This window comes from Carassius auratus, unplaced genomic scaffold (assembly GCF_003368295.1).
Source record: "Carassius auratus strain Wakin unplaced genomic scaffold, ASM336829v1 scaf_tig00014537, whole genome shotgun sequence".
Classification (NCBI taxonomy): Eukaryota; Metazoa; Chordata; class Actinopteri; order Cypriniformes; family Cyprinidae; genus Carassius; species Carassius auratus.
Window position 1 is genome coordinate 282,108 of NW_020524505.1, and position 17,893 is coordinate 300,000.

The window sequence follows — 17,893 nt, forward strand, 5'->3', positions numbered from 1 at the left end:
TAAAGCAGCATAAAGTGGATTTATCAGCTTTAAAAGAGCCTGATCTAGCAGACACATCCGGTCTAGTCACGTGTCTTAGCGCTAGCATGAGCGTGTTTTAACTAGTTAGCTAGTTAACTAGCGTTCATCAGATCTGTTTCTGAGTGTATGCTGGTGGATGAGCTGCTAATGTGTCCTTTAAATACAGAAGAAGAGTTCAAATGCTTGGTTAATTATCCAGCAAACCGCTTTAATGATTAATGGATGCTCGCTACATGACTAATTAAATGTTAATAAAGTCGTGTATGCCTGGGTCGTGCACGTCTGGGTGACTCAGCCATTTCCATCTCTAATGTAAAATAAATAAAATTATATATATATATATATATCCTTAGCAACTGTTGCTGTGCAGCTTTTTATTTTACTGTGTGAAAACTCAACTATTTCTTGAATGAAATGTGAAAAGCATTTGTATCTGCTGACTTTCATTAACTATTATTTTCTAACACTTTGTTCATATTTTACTGAAAATACACTAATTTACACTGCACTAATTTAGCCAAATATATCTACAGTATATATTCTATTATAATCTATTTTACTTTATTTATTTTTTTTTAGCCACTTTGTGTGGATTTTACAGAATTGTACTCTTTTTAAATATATTTGTAACCCATTGAGGTGCTTATTTTACTGACAAGTAATTTATTTAATTCATTGCATTTTTTCAAATCACTTTACTGAAAATCTTTTTTTAAATTAGTATTATTAAATACAACTTTTAAGTTTCTAGCACTTCTTGCATACTTTAATGAAATGTTTAATATGTATTACAATTTTGGAAAAACTTGGTGCGCTAATTTGACTGAAATCTGAAATCTAAAATGCATTTTATCCATGTTCTGCATATTTTACAAAAAAAAAAAAAAATGAAGTCACTTTTTTTATAAAAAATTTAAACACTTGATGTTCATGTTTTACTGGAAAATCTTTTTCCTGAAAAGTTTTTTTTTCTTCTTTTTTCTGTCATTTATTTATTTATTTATTTATTTGCATATTTTGTGCATATTTTACTACAAACTGCATTTTCAAGTCAGAAGCAAATCATTATCAGTGCCACTTATATACTGTTATAAATTGTATAATATTCGTAATTTTTACTTAAAATTGAACAAAGTTATTAAAAATGCATATGTATTTTTATATAACTATTTAAGATTTATATTTATTTGTATATTATTATATTATATATTATATATTTGTATTGTATTTGATTATATTCAGTGGAAATGTTGGTGCATTAAAAAAATTTAATGCAGCTGTGAGAAAAAAAACCACACTGAAGTTTAATAATTATGACAAACAGTTACCAGTGCATATTATGTACTGTGAGATATAAGTATAATAAAGCATATCTTCATATTATCATGATTTCTGAAGATCATGTGACACTGAAAACTGGAGGAATGATGCTGAAAATACAGCGGAGCATCACAGAAATAAATTATATTTTACTATATATTCACATAAAAAACAGTTATTTTAAATTGTAATAATATTTCACTGTTTTACTGTATTTTGATCAAATAACTGCAGCCTTGATGAGCAGAAAAGTCTTTGAAAACTAAAATAAAATAAAAAAAAACTTTGAACAGTAGTGTAAGTTTGATTAAATTATTGTAAAAATGCAACTTAAACACGTATATATACATGCACATTTGATTTACATTATATATATATATATATACAGTCATTTAAATCAAATCTAAATTGATATATATATATATGCACACACACTCACTGCATTTTTTAAATATAATTTCTATTATAATTTAAAATTAGATTGTTAAAATTAATTTGTTTGAATGAATGCTTATATTACACATTATTTGCTCATTATAATAAAAAGAAGTCTAAATTATCTCATTGTAATATCGTTCTATAACACATTTATTTAACTCTGCGATGTAATTCTGGAGGCCAGAAATCTGATTTTCTTCACGTTTTATTGTCCCTTTAAATTGTTCATTTATTACTGATTTGTGATGATAGGTTACACATATTAATTTACCGCTGGAAGTAGAAACGCTGAAGTGAAATCATTCATTTTTTATGAGGACACTCTCTATTACAAGAGTATTTCATTCAGTGCAAAAGGCAACGAAAGCTTTCAGCACGACTCAAGTTTATGTTCTTCTAGATCTGCAGGTTTATTATGTGTGTGTTCTCTGGTGTGTATTATTATACGCTCGCTCCACATCTCTCTTATTCCTGGCCTGCTGGTTGTTCTCAAGGAAACTTGCAATCCCAGAGGAAGAGCGTTTTGTATGAAGCTGTTTGAGCTGCTGGTTTCGTCCAGATGATGCTGAGATGATACACCTGATGTTAGACGAGCGTTCTTCAGATCTCTTATCTGAGAACACAGTCACCCTCTAATCTTCTTGCTGGTGCAGGGAATTCTGGGTAATCTTCCTGAGGTCCGTACAGCTCTGAGGTTGTGATTGGATGATCCGAGTGTAAGGTCTGCTCTTTGGTGCTCTTTAGTTTTTTCTCTTCTTCACTGGATAAAACTATCTAATCAATTCATCAAGTAAAGTCAACAATAATCTGTTCGGGCATCTGCTGACTGTGAATTAGAGACAAAACTGGAGCAATGATTAAATTCATACAGACAAAACATCATCATCCACAAAATATGAATATATTATTTTATGACAATGTGGCCTAAACTGTTTCCTTTATAAGAAATTATTGTATTTAATTCAAGTTATGTTTTTGTGTGATAAATCCATAGTTTTATTTTATTTTGAAATGTGATTTGAAATGTACTGCAATTAATTTTAATTAATTAAATGTATTTTAATTGTATTTTTTTACTAATGCACTGTAATTTATTTTAATTAATTGAATTTATTTTAATTATAATTTTTTTTAAATAATGCACTGTAATTTATTTTAATTAATTGAATTTATTTTATTTTGAATTTTCTTTTTGTAATGCACTGTAATTTATTTTAATTAATTAAATATATTTTATTTAGAGATGTTATTAGAAATGCAATTTTATTTATTTTAATTAATTAAATCAGTTTTATGTTGAATTTTTATTAGAAATGCACTGTAATTTATTTTAATTAATTTGAAATCTTGATATTTTGAAGTTGAGTTAGAATTATTGAGAGTGATCAAGATATTACGATGCAATATCAAAGTAAGTTTTTGAAGGTTTCAAGACGTTTAAAGTCTAATAAAGTGTAAAAGCAGATACTGTTTCTATATTATATTATCAGCAGATAGAGTTGGGATGCAGTGTAAGGTCACTGACACTAGGGGGACTCCTGATGCTTCAGTCTCAGTCTGTGAAGAGAATAAACATCATCTTTCTAAACTAACAAGACAGCATTCCTGTTTGATAGATCATCATATATTTGATGTGAATAAAGTGTGATGGAATTTATTATTTTGTGAAAAAAAGGTGTCTAACATCAGAACGATTAAATGATTGGCTCATTGGTGCTTCGAAACCATGATACTTTGATATTTATTACATTTATTATAAAAAAATATTTTTTTATCTAAAATGTATGACTTTTATTATCTCTCTCTCTCTCTCTCTCTCTCGCTCTCTCGCTCTCTCGCTCTCTCTCTCTCTCTCTCTCTCTCGCTCTCTTTCTCTCTCTCTCTCTCTCTCTCTCTCTCGCTCTCTCTCTCTCTCTCTCTCTCTCTCTCTCTCTCTCTCTCTCTCTTTGTGGTAGAAGTTTCACATTGAATTTCCCGTGAATTAGAAACACTCCCGTCTCTGGCCGTTCTAGCTCTTTCTTTCTGTCCTGTTGTTCTTCTTCCAGAATCTTTTATTCAGTCGGTCTCCTGCTGTGTCTTTAGGAGCAGAGCTCAGCCGTTCTCTCATAATGAACAGCGTTCCTGTGACGGTTAAGACGAGAGAGACGGGCCTCTGCTGCTCCTGAAGACTGATTATACCTCCATATACACTCAGGTTTCAGGACGTCTGATCACTCAACTGAGCAAATCTGAAACTTAACTGAAAAACATGTGCGGGAACAAACACATACTTGCTCATAAAACACACAAAAAAAATGCAATTATATTTAAATTGTATTTGTTGCACTATAACATTATTTATGTGAGCCTTGTTTTATGTAATGCAAAATATATTTGAATTTTATAGTAAAAAAAAATATATTTTTATTTTTATTTTCATTCTTAATGCAATATAGTATTTTTTACCCTAAAAAAAAAAAGAAAAAGAAAAAAGATCAGTCTTCCTCTTTACAAATCTCCCTATCGTAATAGACCTAAAATAATCCATATTTAACTCAATATTCATTTATCTTTGAGGTGAGGTGGTACTCTGACAGATCGCCTTTAGCACAGTTTAGTGATGAAATAATGCTTGAAATAAGGTTTTAATCTCTCCTGAAGATTAGTTGATCCCTAACTGAGAAGAACTGCATTAAATCTCCTGCGTTATGAACGAGTGACATCCGAGCAGTAAAGCTGTGTTTTGGGTTTATTCTCCTAAATGAGCATCATTGAGCCGCTGGGAAGAACAACACTGTTCCTGGAGCATCAGTATGCAGAGAACGACTGAAGACACAAAGAACGAGCAAGAGAAAGAATGAATGAGCAAGAGCTTGGATCCACAAACTGAATGTTGGCTTACTGTTGGCAAAATGACATCTGCATATAAAATAAATTAAACAGGGTTTAGGGTATATTTGTATATATAGATAGATATATTCCAATAGAAATGACTCTTATAAAACATGAGAGCATGCATGCTTTCGACTAGTATCCCGTGAACCCCGTTTGTTCATCTCTTGAGACGCTGGTGTGATCAGGGTGGTCTTTAGAGACCGGGCCAAAATGTTTCCTTTCTCTGGTGTCCTTCAGCTGAAAGAGAGAAAGAGAGAGAGAAAGAAAGCCTCGCAGGCTGAACGAGTGCTGGGTGACAGTGTTATGCAATCCCTTGGTGCCATACTCTCAGTGTTTTGTGAATGGTAGCGAGAGGGAGTTGCTGGGGGGCGGAGTTGGACTTCGGCTGACTGACAGGTTCCACGAAACCAGAAAACCTTTTCATTAAAGAGAAAAACCGGAGAATATTCAGGACACTTGCTGACACTGCTGCTGGCTCCCTGCAACATCCCAATGAAAGGTGAGTTTTCTAATGCTCCTTTTTCAGTGTAATGCATGCTCAGGCAAATGCAAACATTGTATCACTTTGATTCTCATCAAAACCAGTTTGACTTATTCCCCTTTCTAAATAACTCATGCAAATGGTAGTTTTATACTGTAACTTCTTATTTACTGTGATTTCATGACAGTGCAGTCTTGTCATGCACTATGGCAGTTTTCTACATTTGCGTCTATTAAAGACACTTAACCTCGGGAAAGAAGTAATGAGCTTTGGTGACACAAATAAAAAATCAAGTTTGTCCTGATTCCAGCTTTGCTCATTGCTGGGGTGTTTCAAACACTATTCAAGGTGTTTTTTTATATATATAGATTTGAAAGCACAATTTATCATCAAGGATGCAGTAAATTGATCAAAAGTGATGGCAAAGATATTTATGATATTGCAAAATGATCACAAGTAAATGTGGTTATTTTGAACCTTCTAATCATCAAAGAATAAGTGTTCAACATTGATAATAATCAGAAATGTTTCTTGAGCAACATATTATTCTGATTTCTGAAGATCATGTGACACTGAAGACTGGAGGAATGATGCTGAAAATACAGCGGAGCATCACAGAAATAAATTACACTTTAACACAGATTCACACAGAAAACAGATGATTTACATTAGAATAATATTTCACAAAATTAAATGTTTTTTTGATCAAATAAAAGCTTTGTTGAGCAGAAGAGACTTATTATTTTAAAAACATTACAAAATCTTACCAATTCCAAACGTATGAGTAGTAATTATATTTGTCTACAATTGAAAATAAAACCTTTAGATCATAATGTTTTACAAAATCGTGAGAACCAGCTGACTGCAAAGCAACCTCATTAACTCACATTGTGCAATTAATTATTTGTGCTTTATACAAAAAAGGTGTTGAGAATGAATGCGAGCAGCATGCACGAGGAATTTCAGATCTTCATGCATCGACACGAATCTGTCACGTGTGTGTTATACAGTGTGTAGATGTTTTCTTCAGGGATTTTTCCAATGCTTGCGAATCAGTTCAGTAGCTATGCATCCCAATACTGAGCTGCCAAATGTGATTATTGACCCTCCTGTGGAGTTTGACCCAACACACCGACTGCGCTCGAATATCTGGATTATTTGAGGATTTCTCTGTCTGTATGTTCCAGCTTTATGTCGGCAAGTTGAAAGATTTACTGAGAGCGGCTAGAGACTCTGGCAAACATCAACATTTGGCAAGATGCCTTTTCTGTTTTTTGTTTTTGTTCTGCAAGTATCTACCTGCCTTGAGAGCTTTTCTATTTCTGTCATTTGTCGTCCTATGAATCATATTTTTTGATGTCACAGTGCTCAGAGTTTGCTCTTTGGGATTTGAGAAGTACTTGAGCTTATATCGAGCCGCTTTGGCCTTCTTTATCACGTCACACGTGAGCACAGTTCAAAACATTCGTGAGATCTTCTGGAAACTGTTGAGACGATACATGTGAGATTATCAGGGTGTTTTTAGGAGAGAGATCTGAGATGAGGGAGACTTCCGCTGGTCACTTTGCTTCTATTTCTCATGGTTTGAGATATGTTTAGATCTTTTTGTAACTCTTGAGATGATGTATTTGAGAATGCAGCAGGTCTGTTTGCATTCCACTGGTGGAGAAACTGTTGAGATCTATGCGTGATCTTTCTTCTCTTTTGGTGTTTTTGAGAAATCCCAGGACCGTTTGAGATCTCTTTTGAATCCTGAGATATTATATGTGAGATAAACAGGGTTTATTTTCTCATGAGGAACATCTGAGGTCAGTTTGCATCTCATTGGTGTCTAAGAGAAGCAGCTGGGATGTTAAAGAGGTCTATGTGCGTCTGCTCTTCTCTTTTGGTGTCTTTGAGAAATCGGAGGATTTTGAGACGTGTCTGAGACTCTAGAGATGAGATGTGTGAGATTAGCAGAGTGTTTTTCTCAGGAGAAACATCTGAGAAACATCTGAGAAACATCTGAGAAACAGGGGGCTTTAGCAAGTCCATTTACTCTCTATTTAAGCTTGTGTGTGAAAATACGATACACTGAAGTCTTATGAAGCGAAACAATCAGTCTGTGCAAGAAAATGAACATTATTTACAACATTATTACGTTTAATCCACAGCCTGCTCAAACGGTTCTTAGTGCGTTCACGACTGTCTGGAGCCGAACGTCCTCTCTTATGATGGATGTGTGAACACAAACATTTTTAGGTGAACTATCTCTTTAATTGACAGAATGTTGCAGCTTTCCGTATAAAAACAGTAATATTGTGAAATATTATTAAAATGTGAAATAACAGTTTTACTTTTAAATATAATTTATAGCTGTGATAAAGCTGAATTCTCAGCATGAAACAGCAGAAACTGTTCCTTACATCGATAATAAATCGGCATATTTTCATGATTTCTGAAGGTCATGTGACACTGAAGACTGGAGGAATGATGCTGAAAATACAGCGGAGCATCACAGAAATAAATTACATTTTAAAGTACATTAAACTGAAAACTGTTATTTTAAATTGCAAAAATATTTCAAATATTTTCTGTTTTTTCTGTATTTGTGATCAAATAAATGCAGGCTTGATGAGCACAAGAAACTTCTTTAAAGAACATGGCAATTCTTACTGATACCAAACCTGTTTCCATGTTGTAATGAAAATATTCTGAGTGTTTTTAGTCAAACTTTTATTTAAGTTTAGTAAAGTACATCAGACCTCAGAGTTTTTCACATGAGGTTTTTTGCTTGCAATAAATCAGATCACATTGTTTAGTGATCTGTTGCAACAGATCGTGACAAAACATGCAATAAAATGCCTGGAATTGAATGGCTTTGTGCTCAGACTGGTTTACGAGCCGCATCTATGAAAGGATCTGGTCTGAATGGGTGTGTTCAGATCATATATCGTCATGTTTTATGAGTTAAAAACTCTGTCACCGTGAATGAAGACTTCAATTGAATCAATTACTCCATAGGCTACACTGATTAATGAATTAAACTATCCACATATGTTTCATTGCATTCGATTTTATAATGAACAGCATTAACGAACAACATCAAAGCATTCATCAGATTCTTCTAAACACACTTTTGTCTTCAAACAGGAGAGAGAGAGATCACGACCAAGATGGACCCGTCTAACGGGCTGGACCGGCCGCTGGACAGCGTCCCGCACACCGAGGTGAAGATGAAGGACAGGGGACAGTGGAGCAACAAGCTGGAGTTTGTGCTGTCTGTGGCCGGAGAGATCATCGGATTGGGAAACGTGTGGCGCTTCCCGTACCTCTGCTACAAGAACGGAGGAGGTGAGGAGACGTAGAGTTACTGAGACAGCACCGAGATAATAATGATCATATTCTCTGTACATTTAAAAAATAGCCAAAACGTGCTATTGATATCAAACCATGTGCAAAAAGCAATGCTATAACATGGTAAATCTCAGTTTAACACAATACATGTCCAAAAACATGCTATTCACCATAATACTTGTCCGTACAAAACCTGCTACATGGCTAAGAAGCACATACCCACATAAAAAAAAAAGAAAACATGGTATTACAATGGTACATGATTTAAAAATAATGGTGCATGTCTAAAAACATGGTGTTTGCATACTACATGTTTTACCATGTCTTTAAAACAAGGTATTTTCATGGTGCATGTCTAAAAAATTTAGTTTTACCATGTCTTTAAAACAAGGTATTTTCATGGTTCATCATGTCTTTAAAAACAAGGTATTTTCATGGTGCACTTCTAAAAAGTATAGTTTATCATGTCTTTAAAACAAGGTATTTTCATGGTGCATGCCTAAAAAATTAGTTTTACCATGTCTAAAAAACAAGGTATTTTCATGGTAAATGTATAAAAAAAGGTAAATGTACAAAAGCATAGTAATACCATTGCAAATGTCCAAAAAATAATAATATGATATTACCATAGTATTATTAGAATAACACAAAGCAAAGCAATTTCCTTAGTAGCCTATATGTCCAAAAAAAGGCATAATCAAGGTACATGTATATATATATATATATATAATCAGTTAAAGTGTGATTAAAGGTTGGTCTCTCTCAGCAGTCGGTGGGTTAAGTAACATCAGCTCTCGTGACTCTCCAGAAGTTCAGCAGGTAAACCAGTGGGTTTCAGTGAGAGCCAGTCAACTTTAGTCCAGTAGTGCAGATATTTGACCTCCGAGCAGCCCTCGCCCTGGAGTATAACCTCATTAACACACGACTAGCTCACATTCCTCAGATGAAGGAGCACAGACAGAATCTGGGAGTGTTTGGACTTAACACTGTGAGAGAGGTTATATTATAAATATGTGCAAAATATATATTTTCTACTCACTAAGTTATTATTAGATGTATTATTTAATTAAATCAAATTTAAATCAATTTTAATCAAAATATTTATTTTAATAAATCTATTATTTATTGACTTATTTATCAAATGTATTCATTTATTATTTATTTATTTTAATTATTTTAATTATTTAATTCTAATGATTTATTTCATTAGTCTGATCTTGTGTTTCAGTGGTTACAACATCTTTTCTACTCACAGTTGTACTGTTAGATTTATTTATTTATTTAAAACTTCATATTAATAAATCTATCATTCATTTAAATACATTTCTTTATGTATTTTTATTAGTCAGTTAATTGTAATCAGACGTATTAATACATTTATTTAAATACATTTTTAATAATTTTAATGAAATGTATCAATTTAATTATGTTTTTATTAATTTTGGTCTTGTTTTGATTTAATCAAATATTTGTATTTATATAGTTATTTGTTAGATTAATCTTATTTTTATTATTTACTTATAAAAAATAAAATAATAAATAAAAAACTTGCTTTAGAGGATCCAGCAGCAAAAGTTGAGGATTTGATAAAAATTGACAAGGAATCCGAATGTGTTTAGCGTTTGTCAGGTGAAACTGACCCATTGATCCAGCCATTCAGAGGTTAAAGGTCACAGCTGTTGTTTGATCAGTCTGTAGCGTGTGTCCATACAGAGATGGTTGGGCCTTTGGAAACATCTCTTACTTCTGCTGAAGTCTGATTTTTTCTTCCAGGTGCATTTTTCATTCCCTACCTGATCTTCCTCTTCACCTGCGGTATTCCCGTGTTTTTCCTGGAGATTTCTCTGGGTCAGTTCACCAGCGAGGGAGGAATCACATGCTGGAGGAAGATCAGCCCGCTGTTTGAAGGTGAAGCAACATGAATGACTCTGACCTTTAAATGTATGAGAAAATTAAAAACATTTCAATACGACACGACCAGTGTGTTTGTTATATAAATGCACAGGAACCATCTGTACAGAGAACAAAAAATATTTGTTTTTTAATGCAATACAGGCACAAATCCCATGTTTTTGTTGTTTTGTTTTGTACTACTAGATACAGTTTTTTTGTTTTTGTTTGTTTTTTGAGGTTGTAATTAACAATATTATAGTTTTCACATAATGTTCAGTTAATAGACATTTTATTAATTAAAAAATAATTAAATACCCCAACATGCTTTATCTGTGCAGAAATCAGTGTTATTTTAATATCGTTTGTATACTGTTATAGTATTTATTAATATTTTGTCATTTTATTTTTATATTTTCAGTTTTCATTTAAATGTAAGTTATGTGCGTTTTTGATTTTTATTAGTTTTATTTTTATATTTATGTTAATATTTCTATTTAGCTTTAATTTATTTTTTGGTAGTCTTTTTTTATTTTTGGTAGTTTTAATACTTCAACTTCAACTTTTTTCAACACTTCTAATTTTCATTTAGATTTTTTTACGACTAGTTAAAAATAAAAAATAAAAAGTTTAAAAGTTAAAATTATCATCCAATTTTTATGTTATGGTATTTTAGATTAACTGAATTTCAGTTTTTAATAGTTTTTATTTTTTTATAATATATATTTTTTTATAATATATATATATATATATATATATTTATTTTTTATTTATTTTTTTTGAGTTTACAACAAAACTGATTTCGCTTCTATTTATAAATTAATTAATTAATTAATGACAAGGTGGTAATCAAGAAGTGACATCATTTGGACCTTTTCTGCAGCGTGAAGTGAAGAACATGATGACATTGCATTTTCTCCGTTTTTGACACAAACTGTGGTGTTATTGGATCTGTAGGGATCGGATACGCCACTCAGGTCATCGTGGCTCTGCTGAACTTCTACTATATAATCGTTTTGGCCTGGGGAATATTTTACCTGTCCTTCTCCTTCTCCTGGATCCTGCCGTGGTCCTCCTGCAACAACACCTGGAACACAGGTGAGAACACCATCAGTTCAGAAATCTGCAGCTTATAGTGTATTATAGTGCGTTACCATTGGCTCAATAGATTCTACTGTATATATAACCCAGAGATTCCTGCTGTTTTTCAGAATCCTGCATAGAATTCCAAAGACGGAATGAATCCATTGACCAAAGTCACCTAGAGAATGCAACATCACCCGTGATCGAGTTTTGGGAGTACGTTTTATTAGTATCTTCCTGTCAATTTTCACTGTTCATTGAGTTTGTCGAAAGAATAAAAAACCTACATTGAAAAGCAATATATCTGACTCCTCAAACCTGGTGATAAAACCCCACGCTGATGTCACATTTTCTGGAAACTTCTCTAGCGAACTAATAGAGGCTGCAGCTGATGTGTAGTTTCTGTCTCTCTGTAGACGCAGAGTTTTGCGGATCTCATCTGGGATTGAGGAGATAGGAACGCTGCACTGGGATCTGGTCCTCTGTCTGTTGCTGGCCTGGGTTCTCTGTTATTTCTGCATTTGGAAAGGCGTCAAATCCACCGGCAAGGTACGTGAGATAAGTTCATTAAAATGTAAGATCACATGGTTGTCCTTTGAAATACCTTGAATCACAATGCAATTTCTTCTTTTTTTTTTTGAGAAAAACGGTAATAGTGATAGACTAATCTATCTATATTTCATCAACAGTTGACTGATTGCATTGATTGATTGATTGATTGAACTGTATCTGATTGGCTGAATAACAAATTATGCCAAGTATCATTTCCAAAACCTACTGACAATCATCTAGATATTTTATTATGAATAACTGTCTATTTACATTTTGAAAATGTTTAAATATTTGTTGTATTTTTATATTTAATATATTTTAGTCCACTTTTTTAATAATTATTGTGTACATTTTGTGTTCATCTTGTTATTTTAAAAGAAATATTAAAAGTATTTCTAAATATAATTTTTTTGTGTAAATCTTATTTGCCTTTATTAAATTGCATCATGATAAATATCGTGAAAAATGAATATCGTAAATAACACGTGTTAGCATTTAGCCTCACGCTGTTTTCCTGTCATGCAACAGGTGGTGTACTTCACTGCGACCTTCCCATATGTTATGCTGCTGATTTTACTGATCCGAGGGGTAACCCTGCCAGGAGCATCCCGTGGGATCAAGTACTACCTTTATCCCGACCTGGGGCGATTAGCAGACCCGCAGGTATCGTAATTAGCTTTTAAGCTGAATATTGGCACGGCTGTGGTTCGGCCGTAGGTAATCATATTTGTGCTGATATACACTCATATTGCACGGCTACGAGTGTGATGTTGAGTTCATACAACAGTTAGATGGCACAAATGTGTAAATGAATAAGAAACAACGACGGAAACATCTCATTTTGTCAATTTGAGCTGAGCTCAAGAACAGTTACTAATTCAAAAACGTCACTTTAGAACATTAGTAATGAAGGAAGGTTGAGTTGCTTCATTAAAATCTCACTCTATTATAGAGTATGGTGAGAGAGAGATGGACTGAGTGAGTGTGATTACCTGCATCTGATATAGCATTCATTCTTCAGTTCAATCTCATATTCACAATAAAACACGAGTATGAATGTCAGCTGAGGAAAGCGATATCTTTGTCATACTATCCTTTCATCTGTTAAGTGTGATTTCTGAGGACAGCGCTTCTCGCTTCATTTGTTAACTGAGTCTTACAAGCTATTGTTGAAAGTAAAAGTAACTTCCTTGTTTACAAATCTGTTTCAGTGTATTTCAATATAAAATACTTCAATGCGGATGTACTCAGAAAACCAGGCTTGTCACCATCTAAATGCGGAACAATGTAACTAAAATTACCATCACAAACACACACACACTGTTTCTTAATAATAAATACTATTATTATTTATATAAAATATTATTTATTGAATAAAAATATTTAATAAACAACAGCAACAGCCATCATAAAAGTTGTTAGGGAATTCAATCAAAAGCACAAAGACAGCACTCTGATATACAAGATTAAAGTTATATAAAATATAACGTGATGAGATTTTGCTCTTTTGCAAGTAAATAGTTTTCACGCCATATCTCAAGTCGAAAGAGCCTGTGATTTGTCTATCCAGATGCTTTAGTCGTGGTCCGGAGCAGGATGTCCAGCAAGGAAACTTTGTTTTCTGTACTTCTCTGATTGTGTCCATCTGTGCGTTTGACATCTGTTTTGACTTTTACATCAGTGTCACTTGAAGACCACACAAACCCCTGTGATATCTGAGAACAGACCACAGCACGGTCACCGAGATCCATCCCAGCATTCCTTAACATCAGACGGAACAGCTTAAAACCTCTTCTGATAAAACTCTGTCAACTGGAAGAGGCATTTCTGGTTGGATTTGAGAGATAGCATTGTTTGTGTTGACATAGTTTTATCTCAGAAGTATTAAAGTGAGGTCAGAAAAAAAACTAATGGGTGTAGATGAATAGCTAGTCAAATATTTGCCACTTTTGGTTGGATTTAAAAGACAGTATTGGTTGTGTTGATCTCATTTCATCTCAGAAGTGTAAAAATAAGGCCAATTCAATAAAACCTTATGGATTTAGGCAAACAGTTAGATGAAGTTTGTGGTTCTTGGATGGATTTGAGAGATTGCATTGCTTGTGTTGATGTTATTTTATCTCAGACTAAATCAAATGAGGCCTGTTCAACTAAATCTATTGGGTTCAGCTAAGAATCTATAGAAAGTTTGTCATTTTTGATTTGATTTGATTTAGGAGATAGCATTGGTTTTGTTGACTTTCACTCTCTGAAGTATAAATTCTAATAGGTTTACATGAACAAGTAGACAAAGTAAGGATTTTTTGTTTGGATTTTAACGATAATGATTGCTGTTTTGACATCTCTTGATCTTAGATAAAAGCAAAGCCAGATTTCACTAAACCTTCAGCTCACAAGGTAAACGGTTGATCAGATTAGTGATCTAATGCTTCAGAAACTTGAAAATCAGTCATCAGTTTCTATAAATACCAACATGAATTGACATGCATAACCCATTTCAATTCTGTAAATGTTGGATTTGTAAAGTAATGGCTCTTGTTTTGGCATCTTCTGGTCTTAAATGTATACGGATGAGAAACTGAATGAAACCGTGAGCTTTTTATTACAGTTTTTAATGACTTCAACCTCAAATAAATCTCCTTTTGGTCAGTATGAGCATTTTGGTTGGATTTGAGAGATAACAATTGATGTGTTGATGTCAGTTCATCTCAGAAGTACAAAATGAGGCCAGTTTAACCAAATATTGTGGGTTTATGTGAACAGCTATGTGAAGTTTGTGAAATCAATAATCGAATGCTTCAAAAACGTGAGCATCATGGGTCCGATTTTGTTTTTAAATCAACATGAATCGACATTCACAACTCATTTTAATTCTGCAAGGGTTGATTTTGACATATTTTGGTCTTTGGTATGTAAAAATGAAGCCAAAATTCAAGAACACCTCAGCAGGAAAAGTAAATTGTCGGGCAAAGTTAGTCAAATCTGTGAACTAAGGTGTGAATAATGTAAGCATCCAAATTCTTATGTCTTGCTGGGACATCAGCACAGTTCTGGACCTCAGGTGATAAATGTGAGGTTTTCAGGGAAGTGTGAGGAAATATCCCAGTGGAAAAACACAGTTTCTTCATGGTGTAGTCCTGGCTACAGAAATGAAGTGATAGAACACAGGATTTACACTTTCTAGATGACAAAACGGTGAAAAACCCAAGCCTCACTCTTTTTATAAGACAGAGGTCTTTTACAGGTGTGTCCCGCTTTAGCAGTTTATGTGTCATAAAAGCTACATCCACATCGCCCATAACAGAACATGAGCGTTTGATTGACAGGCTAATAGGAAAACCACTGTTTTTCGCAGATCATGTCTAAACCTGTTTCAGGCATTTAAGGCTATTAAACAAGAGGTTACACAAGCTCTAGGAATCCTACGACAGCTCTAGTCTTTCATCTTGTCCATTCAGGCTTATTAACTGAAGCCAAATGAGTTTGTTAAAGCTGCTAAATACATCACAGGTAACTCAAGTCACTCAACTTTGGACATGCTCTGCTGTAGCCTACGTTGTGTTTGTGATCTTTGGTGTCATGGAGGTTAAATAATCATAAATAGTCAGCTAATAAAACAAATGAAAATGAAACCATAGTAAACAATCAGTATTTTAGAGCTGTGATGGTATTTTTCTGGTTTCAGGTGTGGATGGACGCAGGCACGCAGATCTTCTTCTCGTATGCCATCTGTTTAGGTTGCCTCACTGCACTCGGAAGCTACAATAAATACAACAACAACTGCTACAGGTGTGTGTGTGTGTGTGTGTGTGTGTGTTCACTTGGATTAAATAAATGCAGAGCACAAATTCAGAGTGTGTGTTACCATACTTGGCCACACGTCACTCACTTTCTGACTTTTCTCTTGAGGAATTCTTTATGTATGTTTGATTTGGGAATCATTCAGGATTCTGGTTCCTTACTGGCTCAATTATGAATCTTTTAGTCCTTTAAGGAATAAATATTTGGAAAAATCAAATGCATTATAACTGGGAAATAGTGAGATTGTTTTATTATCACTTATTGATCTTATTTACTACAATAACAAGTCGATTTAAAACTGTTTTTTAAGTCTTTTCAGATGCAATCCAATAGTTGTCCTTAAAGGTATAGTTCACCCAAAAATGAAAATCAACCCCTGATTTAGTCACCCTCAAGCCATTCTTGGTGCATATGACTTTCATCTTTCAGACGAATCCAATCAGAGTCATATTAAAACATGTCCTGGCTCTTCAAGCTTTATAATGGCAGTGAATGGGTTATTTTTCAACGGTCCAAAAGGACGCCAATAAAGCGCGTCCATCCATCATAAATGTGTGGAGGATTAATAAAGGCCTCCTGAAGTCAATCTATGCATTTTTGTAAAAAAAAAAAAAAAAAAAAAAAAATTCTAAAATAATTTTAACATGTAACATTTTATAATATTATAATCAGTCCCACATCAGTTTTTCTCATTGTTTGTTGAGTATCATTCTGCCACGTGCCAATGTTTTATATTAGACTAAACAGCGAGATTCTCATTTACATAAAGTCCTAAACTTGAGAAACATGGTTTTAACCCTTTGTAATCCAGTCACTTTAAATTGCTTAAATCTTTGCAGGCACTTGTTCATAACATAAGCTTTGTCTCCATGTCCGTCTGTTTTTAGGGATTCTCTGGCCCTGTGTTTCTTAAACAGTGGAACCAGTTTTGTCGCAGGTTTTGCCATCTTCTCGATTCTCGGCTTCATGTCTTACGAACAGAACGTCCCGATCTCAGAAGTGGCCGAGTCTGGTGAGAGCAGCTTTACCAATCACAGAATTAACCGAAATATATAAAAAATAAATTGAGTTATTGTATATGTTTTTGTAAATAATGTAAGTATGTTAATCACAAAAAGTAATTTGTAATTTGTATTTAACACATTAAAACCAATTCCACTCAAGTTCACTATATATATATATATAAATTTTAAATTATTAGAGTATGTGTGTGTGTGTGTGTGTTATTTATATTATATTTTAATAAAATGAATTAATTAAGTGGATAATTTTATAAAATTTTAAATGATATTTATAATCATTTTAAATTATAAATTAAATTAAATTATATTTTATATTTATAGAATATTACATTTATATTAAATGTGTGTAAAAAATATAATTTTAATGCATTTTAAAAGAAAATATTATTTTAGTGTTTCTGCTTCAAAATTTTATGTTTAATATAATTTAATGTGTTACTTGCTCTTTATTTATAACTGTCTGTGAAATTTACATAAATTTTTTCGACTCCATTTTTTTTTTTTAAGTAAACCACCAACTTTTCCAGTCGGTTATTTTTAGATAATTGACCTTTAGCTCACAAACACACTGTCATCTCTGTCCCAGTGCACACATTTGTCTGAGGTCAAGTTTGTTTGTAATTTTTTTTCCTTTTCATAAGTCAAGGTCTGTTTAATCAGTTTTTTTCTCGAAATGTCAATGGGTTCATTTTTCTTTTTTGTGCTCCATATGATGAATATTTACCTTCAACCAAACAAAAAACATCTTAAAGAGAATCTGTAATAAATTCTGTCACACATTTTCTAGTTTCTGTATTGTTTTTCTGCATGGTCTCTTTCAGGTCCTGGTTTGGCGTTCATTGCGTATCCGCGAGCAGTGTCCATGATGCCCGTCTCTCCGCTGTGGGCCTGTTTCTTCTTCATCATGATTGTTCTGCTGGGCTTGGACAGTCAGGTTTGTGTCTTCACATGCATTCAGTGATGTAGAAAATACAGATGGAATCGAAGAATGTAGTCATAAAAAATCAAAAAAATAAATAGCACTAATATTAATACTACAGAACTGTTGAGCAACATCACATTTATTTTAATTTCA

General features: G+C 33.2%; 1 protein-coding gene across 1 annotated transcript in view; it reads left to right on the plus strand.

Moving 5' to 3' along the window:
- The first annotated feature begins 5,064 nt into the window (after positions 1–5,064).
- LOC113074403 (sodium- and chloride-dependent GABA transporter 2-like) overlaps positions 5,065–17,893 on the plus strand; it is a 15,964-nt gene continuing 3,135 nt past the window's right edge. The window contains exons 1-10 of the mRNA XM_026247234.1: positions 5,065–5,152; positions 8,267–8,467; positions 10,244–10,378; positions 11,318–11,458; positions 11,572–11,659; positions 11,860–11,992; positions 12,524–12,658; positions 15,681–15,784; positions 16,684–16,808; positions 17,640–17,752. Coding sequence (XP_026103019.1) covers positions 5,146–5,152; positions 8,267–8,467; positions 10,244–10,378; positions 11,318–11,458; positions 11,572–11,659; positions 11,860–11,992; positions 12,524–12,658; positions 15,681–15,784; positions 16,684–16,808; positions 17,640–17,752 — 1,182 coding nt within the window. The 5' untranslated portion in view covers positions 5,065–5,145. The remainder of the gene's footprint in view (positions 5,153–8,266; positions 8,468–10,243; positions 10,379–11,317; positions 11,459–11,571; positions 11,660–11,859; positions 11,993–12,523; positions 12,659–15,680; positions 15,785–16,683; positions 16,809–17,639; positions 17,753–17,893) is intronic.